We start from the raw sequence: 18001 nt of genomic DNA on the forward strand, positions 1-18001 counted from the left end.
AAACTGAATATAGAAATATACAAAGATCCTGTTTCTTTCTTTTTTGGGGGGGCTCCTTTTGTGTGTGCGTGTGTGGTTTTTTTTTTTCGAGACAGGGTTTCTCTGTGGCTTTGGAGGCTGTCCTGGAACTAGCTCTTGTAGACCAGGCTGACCTCGAACTCACAGAGATTTGCCTGCCTCTGCCTCCCGAGTGCTGGGATTAAAGACGTGCTGGGATTAAAGACGTGCGCCACGATAGCCCAGCAATCCTGTTGGTTTTGTAAAAGTTGTTAAATTAATTTTGATACATTTGTCAAAAACAAACTTAAACAAATATAAATACAATGTGTCAAATGTGTTTCTAGAAATTGCAAAATAATTCACTTAGAATTATTCACTAAGACTCATCTACAATGTAATTTTGAAACTGATAGATGTTTTTGATGTTATTGGCTTCTTAATTAATAGCACAGCACAGGAATAGACACAGCTTCACAAATATAATCAGTATGTATAGCTTACCTACTGAGGATAACACAAGATTCTGATCTACTAATCCAGGATCTGCACACCTCTATTGTCTGCAGTAACCTCACGCTGAAGCATACCCACATCAGAGGATGTATGCTATGAATCTGAAGGACTAAGTTCCATGCATGGAACGTTTGTGATCTAGGAAAGGTTGCTAACTTTCAGTTAATTTACTGAGATGAACATTTCTCCACTAGAGGGGCAGAGCTTCAAGGTGAGTTCTCAGAACTCCTCAAGATCAACACAGAAGACAAAAGGAGAACCTTAGAACTTCCCTTCATTTGTTTCAACCCAGCAACCCTGAATTAGAATATTTCCTACTCTGGTCTCTCTGGATAAAGGAATCCAGAGAGTTGGCAAGAGTTAATAACATTATATACCTGCCATATACACACAAATAGAAGGCTCACAGGCACTTTCTTTTCATAACTTTTTTTTTTTTTTTTGGTTTTTCGAGACAGGGTTTCTCTGTGGCTTTGGAGCCTGTCCTGGAACTCGCTCTGTAGACCATGCTGGTCTTGAACCCACAGAGATCCGCCTGCCTCTGCCTCCCAAGTGCTGGGATTAAAGGCGTGCACCACCATCACCCGGTTCTTTTCATAACTCTTTAAATAAAAACGGCCCCAGTGTCCGTAGCAGGAAGATAGATCAATATTCACACTACAAAATGAAGGGGAACAATGGGCTGTAGTTTCTTGCAGCACTGGAAACTGAAGTTGCAATTTAAAACTTAGGCTCACACGTCAGGCAAGAATATCGAACTGGACTGTATCACCAGACTTAACAGATTTTTAAAAGCATATAAAGAGGACTAGTGAGATGACTCAGCAAATAAATGTACTTGCCAGAAAGCATGACAGTCTCAGTTCAATTCTTGGGAATCACACAGTGGAAGGAGGCAACTGATTTCTGCAAGCTGTCTTCCTCCACAAGTGTGTCATGGGATTTGCAAGTATACATAAATATTTAAAAGCATATAAACCCTTATTATCAAAGAAAAGTTCTGAAATATATGACCAAAATATATGAAAGGTCCAACAAAAGGTGCAAATGAAGACTTCTGTAAGAATATAAAATAAACTACACAAAATTGGAAGGGGGCAAAAAATGTTCGTGCTGGCTGGTTTTATGTCAACCTGACACAAGCTACAGACACTTTGAATGCCCCCCACCAAAATGGCCTGTGGGCAAGCCTGTGGTGCATTTCCTTGACTGACTGTCTTGATAGGACTCAGCTCACTGGGGATGGCCCAGGCTGGTAGCCCCAGTTGCTCTAAGAAGGCAGGTTCAACAGGCAATGAAAATCAAAGACAGTAGCAGTAGCTATCCACAGCCTTTGCTTTAGTTCTTGCTTATAGATTCCTCCCTGACCTCCCAGAGTGTGACCTGAGAGTTTCAAGCTGGGATAAACCCTTTCCTCCCCAAGTTGTTTATGGCTGTGTTGTTTTATTATAGCAATAAAAATCCAAAGACAATGTTAGTAATACTAATTTAAGAACAGGAATTGGAGGGCTTAGGCATGGACTCAGTAGTGAAAGTGCTTGCTGCATTATTGTGAGGAACTGAGCTAGAATCCCCAGAATCCATGTATTGTCAGAACAGTAGCATATGTCAGTAAACTCAGTGTACCTATATGGCGAGATAGAAAGCAGAGATGGTAGAATCCCCAAATGCTCATGTGTCAGCTAGTATGTTACACACAGTAAAGCAGCAGAGAACCTGTCTCAAACAAGATGCAAGGCAAGGCCCAACATCTGAAGTGGTCCTTTACTTCTCTCTATTCAAATACAATGATACACGATACACTAGCACACGCACACATACCACCCCCCATACACTGGATTAATTCTGGAAGATATTTTATATCCTATTCAAATATTTTAGATTTTTAAAATGAATAAGCTATGAAAATTGTATTTGAGCCGGGCGATGGTGGCTCCAAAAGGAGTGCAGACCTATGGCAAGAGCTCTTTACAGAGACATGATAATACATATGCACCATGGCATGTGTGAATCTAAAAGACAACTTGTAGGGGTCAGTTTTCTCCTTCCTCAGTGTAGTTCTAGGGATCAAACTTGGGGCATCAGGCTTAGAAGCAAGAACCATATTAATTAAGCAAAATTAATATTCAGTATTTTTACCTGTAGTTCCAACACTACAGAGACAGACGCAAGAAGATAAGCAGTTCAAGATCATTCTACACATCAAGTTTCGGACCAATCTGGTCTGCATTAAAAGTGTCTTTTTAAAATAAAGAAAATATAAAAATCAATTAAACACACACATACGCATGCTTGTGGGCACATACACACAAACATACACCAACAAAAAAAAAAAAAGGAACAGAAGGAAACGAAAGAATGGCCAAGAAAGAGAGCACATTTAAATGTTCTTTTGCAAACAGCTGGCTTCCATACTTTGATGTAAGCTAAAGGGGTTTCTAAATATGGATTACAGATAGCAAACAGATCCACAGGTAAAGGAGCAGATTAATTTCTCAGTACATCCCGAAAAGAGTATCAAGAAAAGGTAAGAAAGGGGTCCAAGTGTAGGGGTGCATGCCTTTTATCCTGGTTGTTAAAGATATAAGAAACCCAATTCATTTATATGCCACTCATTCATATTAGAAAGTGAACATGGCGCTGGAAATGGAGAGATGGCTCAGTGGTTAAGAGCACTTGTTGCTCTTCCAAAGAGTCCCAACATCAATATGAAGTCTCATAATTCTATGGAACTCCAGTTTCAGGGAATTCAATGCCTTCTTCTGGTCTCTGTGGGCACCAGGCAATGATGTAATACAGACATACTTAGACATACAAAATATTCATATACATAAAATAAAAATAAAATCATTTCATTTTACCCTTTAAGAAACATGCAATTAAGGTCTTTTTGTTATTGTTAAATTGTAAAACAGCTTTAAGTGCAGGTTAGGGGCTAGTAGTACTAACTACTTCAGTTAGTAAAGTGTGTGCCAACACACATGAACCCAGGGTTCAAGGCCAGTGAGGTTACAAGAGACACTGTATATATAAAAGAGCAAGGAGAAGAGAGAGGGAAGGAGAGGAAGATTTACAGTAGAGGATTAGTTTATTAGTTTTTAAAAACAGATTATAGGAATATATATTATTTGTAAGACCAACAGCCTACTAAAATTCTGCCTTAAAAAATATCAAGAGCAAGTGGTACATGTCTTTTAATTCCATCAGTCAGAAGGAAGAGGAAGACAGACCTCTGAGTTCAATGGCCAGCCTGGTCTACAGAGTAAGTTCCAGGTGACCCAGAACTGCACAGTGAGACCCTGTCTCAGAGAAGACAGATAGGTCAGGGGTGAGGGGTCAGGGTAGAAGGAGGAAGAGGAAGAAGAAAGGGAAGGAGAGAGGAGGGGGGAGAAGAATGAGAGTGAGGAGAGAGAGGGAGTAGAGGGTAGGGAGAAGGCAAGAAAAAAGAAGCACATAAAGACAGACAAAACAAACAAACAAAAAAAGGAGTATTTTCCTACTGATAAAATTGCTGCTTTAAAAAATAGCACAGAAGCTGAGGCGATGACTCAGTGCATAGAAAGCTGTTATGTAAGTATGAGGATCTAAGCCTAGATCTCTAGGCACCCAAGTTAAAGCAAGAAGCTCTATAACTTTTGGATGAGTGGATGGAGGAAGAGGAACAGAGACAAGTAGATCTCAGAGGCCAGTCAGAGTGGCCAAAACAGTGAGCAACCCTAAGTTCAGTGAAGATACTCTATGGCAAAAGTAGATAGTGGATGGTGAGATCGCATTTGTTGTGTAAGCCTGACACCCACATTACACAGGGGAAGGAGAGAACTGACTCCCAAAAGTTGTTACCTGACATCAATGCCAACACCATAGAAGGCACCACACACACAAAATAATAATAATAATAATAATAATAATAATAATAAGAAGAAGAAGAAGAAGAAGAAGAAGAAGAAGAAGAAGAAGAAGAAGAAGAAGAAGGAAAGAGAGAGAGACAGAGAGAGAAAGTTTTAGAAAAAGAGATCAGATGTGAATTTCTAAACAGAAACACACAGGCTTACTGTTGATACACACCTATAACAGACACACAGAATCTGATTTAAAGGATAAGCTCTGTAACCCGCATATAGACAGTTAAGAGGTTAGTAGTCTAGGGGCTGGGAATATAGCTCATCAGGAGGAAGATCTAAATTCAACCCTTAAAATTCATGATAAAAATTCTGGTGGCATATGCTTGTAAATCTAGTGTTTAGACTATACCTGGGGTTTACTGGTCAACCATTCCAACTGATTCAATGAATCGCAAATCACAATAAAAAGACTCTGTCCAAAAATAAAGAAATAAATAAAGGCGGACATAACCTATGGAATAACCTGAGATTGACCTCTGACCTCCACCCACAGTGAATGTGTATTCACATCCAGACTTCTACACACACATATATACACACAAAGCTAAAGCTAGTCGTGTAATTACTAGAGAAGAAAATTGAGCAAATTAACTTGTAATTAAAAATATATTTTAAGACAAACAGATAAGGGGCCTGGTGGAGCACACCTTTAATCCTGGTGCTCGGGAGGCAGAAGCAGGTAGATCTTTGAGTTTGAAGTCAGCCTGCTCTAAAGAGCTAATTCCAGGATGGCCAGGGCTACACAGAGAAACCCTCTAGTGGAAAATTAAGGTTAAGAAAAATATGTACCTTAAGCAAGGTATCTATCTAAAACCTAGTTCTGGATCATAGGAATAGTGCTAAGTACTAAAATTAAGGTAGATAGTTAATGATAGTGTATTCCAATTTAATTCTTACCTGTGGAGAAATAAAGGAGGGGGAAGAATAAAACAGGAACTGAGAATTCTGTAGTAGTAGGTGAGGGTGTTTACAATCTATCCTGCCTCTAAGATGGCATTCTCCCTAATGTATCTTTCAAGTCTTTTGTGATTTGACATTTATAATAAAGACTTCCTCTTTTTTTGTAGTCTATGTTTACCAAAAATATTTTCTTCATAATTACAGATATATTTTGGAAAGCAAATAACAACAACAACAACAACAATAATAAATGTTTGTTATAGCCAAGCATGATAGCAATCACCTTGTAATGTCAAAACTTAGGAGGCTGACTCAGGAAGATCAGGAGTTCAAGGCCAGTTTATAGACTTTACAGCAAGATCCTGTATCAAAAATTTACAAAAATTCTTTGGTTTTCTTTGACTTAGGTCTCTCATTAACAAGTTTCTATATGTGGTAACCAATTATTAAAGCTATGATTTTGGCTGCTGAGAACCTTTTCACTTAAATTAACCAAATAAATTGTATTGATATATGAAAATATCAATAGGAGCCAAGTTTGGCATGTGCACATATATGTATGGTTTAAAGAGTATTTCCCATCCACAAAGTGTCTATGTTATGGCCAACAGCACATGTAAAACTAAGTTAACTTAACTGAGAGAGAGAAAACAAACTTTATGGGGTTGGAACAAGTTCAGTACAGGAAAACTCTGCTAGGATCCCCAGGACTGCATGTGCACACATACACACATTCCTTCATGAAAAACACTGTTGATACACACCTATAATATTCAAAGCACACACAAAAGCAAATATTCATTCTTTGATGAGGCCGAATAAAGAGAATGTCATTCATGACAACCAGGGAAGAAAAATTACACAGAATGAGTAGAATGTTAACAAACATAAAAAAAAAAACCTCAATACATTGCCTAAATTAGCAAACCACACAATAAAATATGAAGCAGAATATTACTTGTAAATAAGCAGGAAAGGTTTCTTCAAGTTTATTTTTCCTTTTTCGGTACCTCTTCTTTATTTTTTCAGTGCTTTCAGCAACAGAAACAGGCTCATCAACTAGAGTATCTGGTAACTGCTCACTCCAGCCTGAAATAAGAGCCATGTTTATAAATATGTGGCACTTTACTTTCCAGAAAAATATGGTAATTTGATAGCTTACCAATATGCATAGCTAGGAATAAACAAGTACTTTTTATATCACACAAAGATCTTAAAGCACATCTCTAAATTTTAAATGCTTTGAAAATTCCATTTCATATCTATTTAGTATTAGTACAATTCCTAGCCTTTCTTTTTTGGGAGTGGAGAGTTGGGTAGGAAAGGTCCCCTGGCTGACCTGGAACTTACTATGTATACCTGGCTGGCCTTGAACTCATGGAAATCCACCTGCCTCAGTTTCCCAAGTACTGGGATTAAAGGTATATGCCACAAGGCCTGGCTCCTACTCTCTCTAAATAACTAGCATTCCCAAGCAAAGTAACATGATTTCCTAAGCAGTTCATTTATAGATTGCAAAGGACAAAAACACCAGATATTCGAATTATGAGGAAATGGCTACTAACAAACTCCTGAAGAAAATTCAGTGGATATGGATAGTATCCTTTTGCCTGTGACACAGTTAAAAAAAAAAAAAAAAAAAAAAAAAAAAAAAAGTACAACTAAACCTACCCAAACCACCAACTCATTACAACCACCTCATGCAGTACCAAAAGCAAGTACTTGTCATATAAAATTTGACATTTGTCAAAAAAGCTTTTTTAAAAATTCCTGTCCATAAAACTTACACATGGGAAAATGGGACATGGCCCAAAAGTTTATTGCAGTAAACTTTAGGGGGTGCTTCAAGCTTGAGGATTTTAGCATAAGTAACCCTAGGAAAGTAGGATCTCAAAGTAACAGATGCAGATTTCTGAAAGAAATTACCTTCAATGCAGCTCTTAAAAATTCTAAACAACCCCCCCAACACACCTCTCGAAATAACATGAACTCACACCTATGAAAGCCTGAGTCAAAATGAATCTTTACTTCCATTAAAGAAAAAAATCTAAACAGGGAATAAGCTCCCCACCCAAGAGGACTTTCTAGAGGAGAAATAAACAAACAATGTATGCCTTTCACATATAGACAATTAAATACTGCAGCAGACACAGAAAGTGCTACCAAATGAAGTAATACCTTCAAACATTTTATATTACAAATCAATTACATGAGATAAAAAACAATTGAAAGTAGGTCTAATATGAATTATAAAATAATTAAACAGAGAAATAACAAGATTAAGAAACAATATTTTAAATTAAAAATTAATAAATAAATTTGTTTTTGTTTTACTAGAAACAAACGAAAATATTGAACTAAAAAACAAGGCTAAAGAAATTATCTGGATAATCTAAAACAAAACATACACAATAGTTTTATTAAACATACTAAATTCTTTAGAGATTATTAAACCCATGTTTTGTCAAAAAAGAAGCTTCTTAAAAATCACTACACTTCTTCCTGAAATAGAAAGAAATTTCTGATTTTTAAAAATTCATTAAAGTTTCAAAGGGGAAAAAAAAGACTAGCTTTGCAAAGCAAGAAATACTACAAAGACATGATGAGAATATCACAGATTTCTTCCTATTCTATCTTAAAACATAATTTTTAAAAAAAATGTAAGCATACAGCTTGTGATCATTAGTGATGACAAGCACTTCTGAAGGTGAAAAGCGGATCACTTTTTGGTTTTTCAAGACAAGGTTCTTCTATGTAGCCCTGACTGTCATGGAACTCACTCTGCAGACCACGCTAGCCTCAAACTTGGGAGATCTGCCTGTCTCTGCCTGGATTATGTGTGCCAACGCCTGGTCAGTAAAGCACTCACAGGAAGGTCTGGCTTGAACACCGACTTAGCTTTTTCTTAAGCAAGAGTGACAAAATATATTTATAAAATACAAACCTGTCACTTCAATTAAATAGCCTGTAAAGTGCATACTAAGTCACTAAGGCAGGGAAAGAGAGACCTTTGTTAAAATGGGCAGAAAGTATTGATAAAACTAAGTTAGTTAATCCTTTTACTCTTATTTAGCACAGAAAACATTTTTTTGAGGGGGGAAGGTAGTGGGGTCTTAAAAGTTCCAAAGAAAATGTGAGGAGTATGGATCATCATAGCAGGTGCCATCCATAGCAATAAATGGAAAGTGGTTAAAAGGCCTACAATTGCAGCACTGGGAAAGCTAAGGAAGGAATATCATGCGTTTGGGAAGCCATAAAAACCATGTAGGGAAATAGCCACCAGATTAAACTATAAGACTAGATCCTATCCCTCACCATCCCACACACGTCCTAAAATAAAACCATTTTCTTAACTCTATAGCATTCAAGTTAACTGTTCCATCAAAAAGAAGCACATGGTTATATGTGGCAGCACTGCTTCAGTGACTGTCTATTCCAACAGAGTATAAATCCCAAGGAGTTAAATCAAAGAAAATCAGTACTATACCATCATCTCTGCTAGGTAACTGCTCAGATATAGAGCCTGAAGAATCTTTTCTGATCAGAGATCTTTTGGCTTTTCCTTGTCCTGTTCGACTTCTTTGCCGTACCATAAATCCACCAATACCTATATAAGATAGAAATCACATAAAGTCATAAATGTCTCTAGAATTCTACAGTAACAAGAATGGCTTTGTCTTTAATGGTGAACTTTTATCTAAATTCACTTGCATGTTTAATATAAATTAATGATCTCATTTTTGCATGTGAATAGGTATGTGGCATGGAGGCCTGAGTATATGTGTGTGGGGAGGTGTTCATGTGTACATATATACATGAGGAGGACAGAAGCTAATCACTGGATTTTACCCTTGATCTCTCTCCACCTTATACATTGTGGCAGAATATTTCACTTGAAACCAGAGGCTGCTGATTCAGGATCCCTTGTCTTTTGACTCCAAAACTTTTACAGAGATGCTGAGGACCCAAACTCTGGTCGGTCTTCATGCTTCCATGGCAAGCACTTTACCTGTTAAGCAATCCCTACAACCTCAAGAATCTCATTTTTATGTAAAGTTCAGGAAATTGGAAGTAAAAATAAATGTCAAAGTTACTATTATCATTTACATAAAATAATAACTACAACTTGCTACTGTACGGAAAGAACTACTTGCATTTCCTCCTCTAAATAAGATCAAAATACACACTAAATGGGAGGAAGAGGTTGAATATAAAGAACTGATATGTCTCTGCTTCCCCTTCCGTAATTGTTAAGTTATAGCTCCCGAAAACAGCTCAGCAGACCAGCATGTACAATGAGGATGAAAACTGAATGAGAATAAACTAACAGTCATTGATCATTATAACTTCAGTAGTACTATCTTGTTATCCCATGTCAAAAAGGCCAGAAGTTGCCGGGCGATGGTGGTGCACGCCTTTAATCCCAGCACTCGGGAGGCAGAGGCAGGCGGATCTCTGTGAGTTCGAGACCAGCCTGGTCTACAAAGCGAGTTCCAGAACAGGCTCCAAAGCCACAGAGAAACCCTGTCTCGAAAAACCAAAAAAAAAAAAAAAAAGCCAGAAGTCACAGAGACATTAAGTTCTATAGCTAGGAAAACAAAATATGGAGCCAGGCTATAGGTTTCTATCTACTAACTAAATGTGGGCAAGTTATTTTACTCTTCAGTACACTCATTGGTAAAATAGGTAAAATAACACCTGCCCATATCATAAGTCTAAGCAAAATAAAACTGGTAAAATGGTTAGCAATTTTAACAGTTTAATAGGCACTAAATCCTATAAGCTTTTGTCATGATCTATTTGTCTAGTAAAGTGCTTTGCAACACCCCTCAAATAAAAGGATGTCACCCATATATGGCAGAGAAAAAAGAAAAGACAGAATAAACCAGCATTAACATTCTAAATGGAATAGCTCTAAAAACATAAAGTATACTTAGAAACATAATAATTAAGAAGAAATGAAATCGCTGGACAGTGGTGGTGCACACCTTTAATCCCAGCACTCAGGAGGAAGAGACAAATGGATCTCTGTGAGTTCAAGGCCAGCCTGGTCTACAGAGTGAGTTCCAGGACAGGCTCCAAAGTTACAGAGAAACCCTGCCTTGAAAAACCAAAAGAGGGAAAAAAAAGACATGCTATGACAGATGTGGTTCATTCATAACGAAGGTGTCATTGAAGGTCTTGGAGAAGACAAATGGAAAGTTCTTACCTACAACTAAAAGGTATATAGAGTGCTCTTACCAATAGGGAGGGGGAGGGAAATGGGAAGCGGTGGCAGGGAGGAGGCAGAAATCTTTAATAAATAAATAAATTTAAAAAAAAGATACAATCCATCAAAACAACAGAGATTGCACTAATAACAGACATTAATAAATGAGATTTGAAAAGCCTACAACTTCCAATGAGAAATTCCAAAACTTTTTTTTACCATAAGGTAAAAACCAAGGCAGCTTTTTCTCTACCCATGAAATACACTGGGAAAGTAAGAAATTAGAGGAAGAGAGATGGTAAGTGGTTAAGAATACTCACTCCCCTCGCAGAGGACCTGAGTTTGGTTCCCAGCACCTACACAATATCTCACAAGTCCCTCTCACTCCAGTTTTAGGGTATCTGATACCATCTAGTGTCTATGAATGCATGTGGTGCACATAAACTCAGACAAGTATACACACATATATAAATAAAAATGAACTAACAATTTTTAGAAGAATTTAGTTACTCGTGTATCAATTGCACTACAAATTCAACAAGATATTTTGTTCACCTTTTTGCCTGCATAATTACTTAAGTTTTAAAACAAAAATTATTAGAAAATGAATGCTTACAAGAGACCTGGTGAAGTACAGAAAATACATGAATTGCTTTAAAAGTTCAACATAAATAAAAACAAAATATGTAACATGGATAATAGATGGCTATATTTGTGGAAATGATTTATTGTCAAGTAGTCAAATTTTTCAGTGTAAAGAATACATCTTTAGTTCCATGTAATAAGCCGCACATAGATTAGTTATTGAGTTGTAAGTCATCATTACAAGTTTTGTTATATCGAAATGTCTAGCTTGGGGCCTCGAGAAATGGCTCAGCTATTAAGAACACTGGCTGTGTTTCCAGAGGATCCTGATTCAATTCTCAGCATCTACATGGTGGCTCACAATTGTTATTTAACTACATTTCCAGGAGATCTGACACCCTCTTAATGGCCTCTGTGGGCACCAGGTACTCAGATGATGCACTTACATATATGAAAGTAAAGCACCCATACACATCTGGAGAGATGAGAAAGAGAGAGAGCACATGCGTCTAGTTGATATAATCTACCTGGTCTGTAAGGTTTTCTTTTCCTCTTTTTTATGCCATCTGTTCCTTCTATTCCCTTAGTTTCATCATCCACAGCTTCCCGCTCAGGACTAGATTCTGATTTTCCATCGCAATCCATAAGTTCTCCTTCTGGAAAAAGTAAACATACAGATGAAACTGGGTAATTTTAACAAATACAGAAATCTTAACCAAAAGCCATTTTTAAAAAAAAGAAAAAGAAGTGAAAAGAAAAAGAAGCCAAGCAAAAGACCACCAAGCCACTCTAAATCATTCAGTCTAATCCTGTGCCTCAGGATAGGGGTGGGAATCATGATGCATGACCCAGTGTTATGTTCCTAGGGAGTATGACATGCCAATTAAGAAAGGGAAACAAAGAGCTCAAAAAAAAAACCTATCAATCAATTTTTAAAGCAATCTTATCTTTAACACGATGATATAAGATCCATGATTTACATATTTTGTCCACTAATATAATTTCCAACATGTTTTATACATGTTTAATAGATACTACTGAATAGTGGGAAAATAATTATGGCTTTATTTCTAAATCAGTTGAAAATAATCACTCCAAAATAAAGACACCAGAAGTGATCATTCTGAGAAGGAAACAAACAAATCTACTCTGTGCTATACTTAATGCTGTTACTAAAACTATTTTGTTACCTCACAAGTTCAGACAGTAAAACCTTATGAGTTCTATTCTGGTAAAGAAAACGTTTATGAGTCACCAATTTACAAAGCTTAGAGGAGGGCTTAGGATGACAGTCCAGCAAACTGAAGTGAATCACTCTGAATGTCCACACTTACAAACACAATGATATTAGAGATCTTGATTACAAAAATATTTCAAAACAAGAAAACAAGCAAATGCAAGTCTCAGAACATCACTCAAAAGGGAGAAGCTTCTCAGAACCTGAAACGACCCTATAGCAATACTGACTAATATCTTGAATTATCACCATAGAACCTTCATCTGGTGATGGATGGAGATAGAGACAGAGATCCACACTGGAGCACTGGACTGACTCCCAAGGTCCCAATGAGGAGCGGAAGGAGGGAGAAGATGAGCAAGAAGTCAGGACCACGAGGGGTGCACCCATCCACTGAGACAGTGGGGCTGATCTATTGGGAGCTCACCAAGGCCAGATGGACTATGACTGAAAAAGCATGGGATAAAACCGGACTCTCTGAACATGGCGCACAATGAGGGATGATGAGAAGCCAAGGACAATGGCACGGGGTTTTGATCCTACTTCATGTTCTGGCTTTGTGGGAGCCTAGCCAGTTTGGATGTTCACCTTCCTAGACATGGACGGAGGGGGGAGGACCTTGGACTTTCCACAGGGCAGGGAACCCTGACTGCTCTTTGGACTGGAGAGGGAGGGGGAAAGGAGTGGGGGGAGGGGGAGAAGGGGGGAGGAAGGGGAGGGAAATGGGAGGCTGGGAGGATGCGGAAACTTTTTTTTTTCCTTTTCTCAATAAAAAAAATAGAAAAAAAGAGGTACCTAAACAGTGTAGCTAACGTTTTATAAATATGTATCTTTCAGAAGTTCTTTTATACACTAATTGTTTTTTTGAAACGTTTATTTATTATGCATATGCTGTTCTGCCTACAGGCCAGAAGAGGGAACCAGATTTCATTACAGATGGTTGTGAGACACCATGTGGTTGCTGGGGATTGAACTCAAGACCTCTGGAAGAGCAGCCAGTGCTCTTAACCTTTGAGCCATCTCTCCAGCAACATTATACACTAATTCTTGCACATGTGTTCCAAGGAGTTATTTTATTACCTCGACTACCATCCATTTCACCATCTCTTGAATGCTCTGATTGGATGTCTGGAGGGGTCTGAAGGACAGCCACACTATTCTGATTTATAATCTTCAATTTCAGTTTTGGTTTAGTCCGTTTTCTTCTTGGAACTGTAACGGTGAGGCTCTGTAACTGAGTCATCCCTGATTCAGTCAAACACACACCATCCTGGGTATAGGTCTTAGGTGGATCTAAGATTATAAAAATACAAATTTAAGAGTTCATCTGAAATTGACAGATAAGTTGATTAATATTCCAACATTTACATGGCAAGAAAATACAACTACACATCCATCCAACAAAAATCTACAAAGTGCACGAACTGATGATGTTCAATTAATATTGAAAACCTTTTAGGACTATTGCAGAATGGATGTAAGTTGACAAAAAAAAAAGTAAGTAAGTAAAATTAAATTACAAAAGAAGATTTTCCTAAAAGCACTTCCGCTTTCATGTATCAAGAGGGAAGACACTAAACCTACACGTACTGCCACCACTGCTCAGTAATAAGCCTTTCCTTGTGAAGACCAAAATGTAAAAATCAATTTATGTAAGAGAAACAAAAGTACTCCAGTAGTAACAATATTATCACTTACACAGAGAGGTAGAAATATTGGAAAGATCTTGCACCCTCAAGTAAAATAATATACATGGGTGAAAAGCCATAATGAAGTCACTGTTTCCTATGCTAGCTAAAATATTAATAATAAGATAACACTTCTATAGATTCAAATCTTTACTGTAAAAACTTGTTTATTAAAGCAATTCCAATACAATATAGGTTTTTGTATCAGAAATGTTGTCAACATCAGTTAAAAGAATCTCTCATAAAAATGCCATGCTACCACTGTTATCAGAGAAAAATTATTAATTAATTAATGCTAATTGAATGTTTACTTAAGTAGGCTTTCTTTTTCTGCTGACAACTAAGCAAGTCCAGTATCCAACTGAAATAAGGCAGGCAGGATACTAATAGTTAATCCAAAGAGCTATTATTCTCATTATTTTCTGAAATTTATAAGAAATACTACTTCCGTAAAATGAGCCAGAATTAATTTTATATATTAATTCTAAAAATTCCAGAAAATTCACTTAATTTCATATACTCAACCAGCCAGTTATTTAAGAAGTATGTTTTTTCTAAAAGAAACTTTTTAAATTTTACCTAGATCTTTTACTTTTGTGACAATTTGTGCCACAAGCGAAGAGTCACAGCAGTCTGAGGAAGGCACTGAAAAGAAAAATAACAACTCAGGAAATGTCTGAGACAAAAAAAATAACATACAGAATAAAGATTTCCATGCCTGTACATGTATATTCAACCAATGTCTAAATATTATAGGATTCTGCATGTGTGTGAGGAGCTGCCTTATACACACAGTCAAGTACTATACCCATGTGTTCCATCCCACCCCAAAAGGAGCTTTTGGTTTTCAAAGGGATTGTTTCACTATTTTTTTTTTTTTGAGACAAGGTCTCACTTTATAGCTGAGCTTGGTCTGATATGCACATGTCCTACAGGCTAGTTTAGCCTCAGTATCCTGCTGCCTCAGCCTCCCCAAATGCTAGGATTACTGGTGCAGGCACAAAACAAGAACAAAACAGAACAAGGGGCATAAAGAAGAAAACCAGCAGAATATGAATGGGGGACTTCTGAATAAGATAACTCCAAGAGGTTAAACCTTAAAAGCAAAACTTTATATTTTATATCTAAAATGTATATGTGTCATTTTGTCTTTATACAGACTATTTTAATAAAGTTGAGATAGGACGAGTATTATAGCACAAAGCAACTTCTATTTCACAAATCAAGGAGACATGGGCAACAAATAAATAGTTTATGTTATTTTCTTACCATTTGATGCAGGCATATAGGGTCTGCACATGCTACAATCAAAACCAATGTCTGCCACATTTTCCACTTCCTCTTCAGTATTTAAGTTTTGACAAACTGCATGCATCCACCTAAAAAGAGCACATTTATATATTTAAAAGAAGTGGAATATACTAGAAATTGTATTCTTTATAAAAATCACAACAGGAGTTGACAGTCCTTAAACTTAAAGTCCCAAGACTTGAATGTCTAAGTTTTTTCCCCCAATTATCCCTATTAACCAATAATACCCTCCCTTATGCTGAGAAGTCAAGAAAAGGAATAAATGAGAATATAAATACTAAAGAAGAAGCAGACGAACACTGTTAGAAGGACAATTACCATTTATGATCAAATGCTGAAAGACAAAGTTGTCAATGAAGCTAGCCGGGTCAAGCATGAATTCACAAGAGTACAAATAAAACTAACCATATGCATGTATATGTGTCACCTGCTGCATCTAAGAACAGATACTTTCGTGTCAAGGGATGACGACCTTGCTTTAGAACAGTTTGTCATATTGTCCGCAAAAACTATACAGCTTACTTAAAAGGAATACTGTACCACTGATCAATTAAAACTAATGCATACAGTGCTCAATAGCTAACAGTATTGAAACAAAGGAAGTAGTCTGCATTTTGAAGGTGAACATACTAGCTAGAAAGATCAAAGGTTGTATCTAACATCTAGGTATTAAATCTAGAGCTTTAGGGGAAAATGTTGAGAGAGAGAGAGAGGAAGAGAGGGCGGGAGAGAGAGAGAAACACAGAGAAAATGATACCATTTTTAGGATCTACCAGAATAATCAGAGATTCACCATAAGAAAATGCATAAATGCAAGCACTAATTATGTATCTAATTTCAAGATACTGATAAACCATCAAAAAGTCCCCAACTGAAAACCCTGTCTAAATTTGATATTTTTAAAATAAGAACATACTATGGAAGTTTCTAATATACTAAAAATCTAGAAAGCAAAGTTTTGTTCCCTAAATTTATCAAGGAAAATAATTTTCGAAGTTCCTTTCAGTTCCTTAAGACAAAGGCTTAAAAAATGGCAAAGGGGATAAAAAGGCACAGTACCTATCACATTGTCTACACTGCAGAATGAGGTCTTCTTCTCTGTAATTCCGATAGCAGATGGGGCAGGAGGACAAGCTGGCACAAGGAGCACACTGTGTGTAATTGTTTTGCCACTCACATCTCAGACCTGCAGATGTTGCTCCACAGTGTCTGCACCAAACACACCTGAAATCCAAATCCCCACAGAAGTCCCAAGTTTATTTCTATATTTAATTATGACAGTTTGGGAAGCTATAAGTGCACAGAATGAGAAGAAATAATTTTACAAATGTATCATGCCAAATGTGTATGATTAAAGCATACACAACTAATTTATAAGACCAAAATGATAAGCAGAAGCTCAGAACTAGAAAGACACTGACAATGTAACATGAATCCTAGGGTACCATTTGCATTTCCAGCCTCCTTTGGGAACTGTCTGCAATGGAGGGTCTAGGCAGTAGGTATGATAGCTTATGTCACAATCATCACACAGCAAGAGTCTTCCTGGGTCAGTTGCCTTCCCACAGGCCTCACACACTGTGCACTCAAGACATCTCCAACCTTTGCTAAGAACCACTTTACTGATCTGGAAAAAAAGAAAAATCGTGATTTATTTATTTAGCTTAGAAATCATCTGCTTGACTCAGTATAGTGCATACATTATTACTGTGCTTGAACACACACACACACACACACACAAACACACACACACACACACACACACAAGAGGAGCAGGTTAGAAGTACTAGTGGCACTACTCAGGAAGGGGGATGGGACAGTAGTGCTAGAGCAGCAATTACCATATGCTCCTGAGGTCAGAACCGTTTGTTTTCATACTACTGATGCTGTGAAGGGCTAATTTGTTGGCTGCATCTTAACTTATTCACAGTTGCACAGTATTTGAGAGATTATATGATATTTTCTTGTATTTTAAAAATATTCCCAGCTTTGATGTCTAAAATGGGCAATATTCCATAAATGCAGAAGACACAAACAAAAGCACACTCTCACTTTGAAGGGCATTACTTAAGATTTTTAATCTACATATATATGGGAATATCAACTACAGAATGAAGGTTATTTGGACCTATTTCAGGAAGATTAAAAAGTTTTGTAGGTTATCTACAACTGATTGGCACAGTAAGAAATACGCCTGAAAATGTTCATACTCTTGAATACTTCTAGATATTCCTTTATTTCTTAGTTTTTACTTATTACTATTTGTGTATATGTATTGTGCACCTGTGGAGGTCAGAGGACGGGACAAATTTAAGGAGTTAGTTCTCTCCTTCCACCCTTATATGGACTTCCAGGGTTAAACTCATGTCATCAGACTTGCTCAGCATGCACTTCACTGAGTCATATCACCATCACCTGGTGTTTATCCAGATAGGAGGACGTAGTATTCTATTCTGTCCAAAATAGTATCAATGGTAACAAAAGAAGCCACAAGCAGGTAGAAAAGCATGAATTTAAACTCCAACTATTGGTAATTAGCCAATAACAGGTGTGTGTGTGTGTGTGTGTGTGTGTATACACATACACTCTCACACACTTACACACACACACTTACACACACACACACACCTGTTATTGGCTAATTACCAATAGTTGG

General features: G+C 37.1%; 1 protein-coding gene across 10 annotated transcripts in view; it reads right to left on the reverse strand.

Moving 5' to 3' along the window:
- Kmt2c (lysine methyltransferase 2C) overlaps positions 1-18001 on the reverse strand; it is a 171816-nt gene that overhangs the window by 67217 nt on the left and 86598 nt on the right. For all 10 annotated transcript variants that reach the window (XM_013353872.2, XM_013353875.2, XM_013353876.2 and 7 more), the window contains 8 exons: positions 16791-16972; positions 16405-16569; positions 15304-15413; positions 14614-14679; positions 13427-13639; positions 11637-11765; positions 8803-8922; positions 6274-6404 (listed from right to left, as the gene is read on the reverse strand). In XM_013353872.2, coding sequence (XP_013209326.1) covers positions 6274-6404; positions 8803-8922; positions 11637-11765; positions 13427-13639; positions 14614-14679; positions 15304-15413; positions 16405-16569; positions 16791-16972 — 1116 coding nt within the window. The remainder of the gene's footprint in view (positions 1-6273; positions 6405-8802; positions 8923-11636; positions 11766-13426; positions 13640-14613; positions 14680-15303; positions 15414-16404; positions 16570-16790; positions 16973-18001) is intronic.

This window comes from Microtus ochrogaster, unplaced genomic scaffold (assembly GCF_000317375.1).
Source record: "Microtus ochrogaster isolate Prairie Vole_2 unplaced genomic scaffold, MicOch1.0 UNK18, whole genome shotgun sequence".
Classification (NCBI taxonomy): Eukaryota; Metazoa; Chordata; class Mammalia; order Rodentia; family Cricetidae; genus Microtus; species Microtus ochrogaster.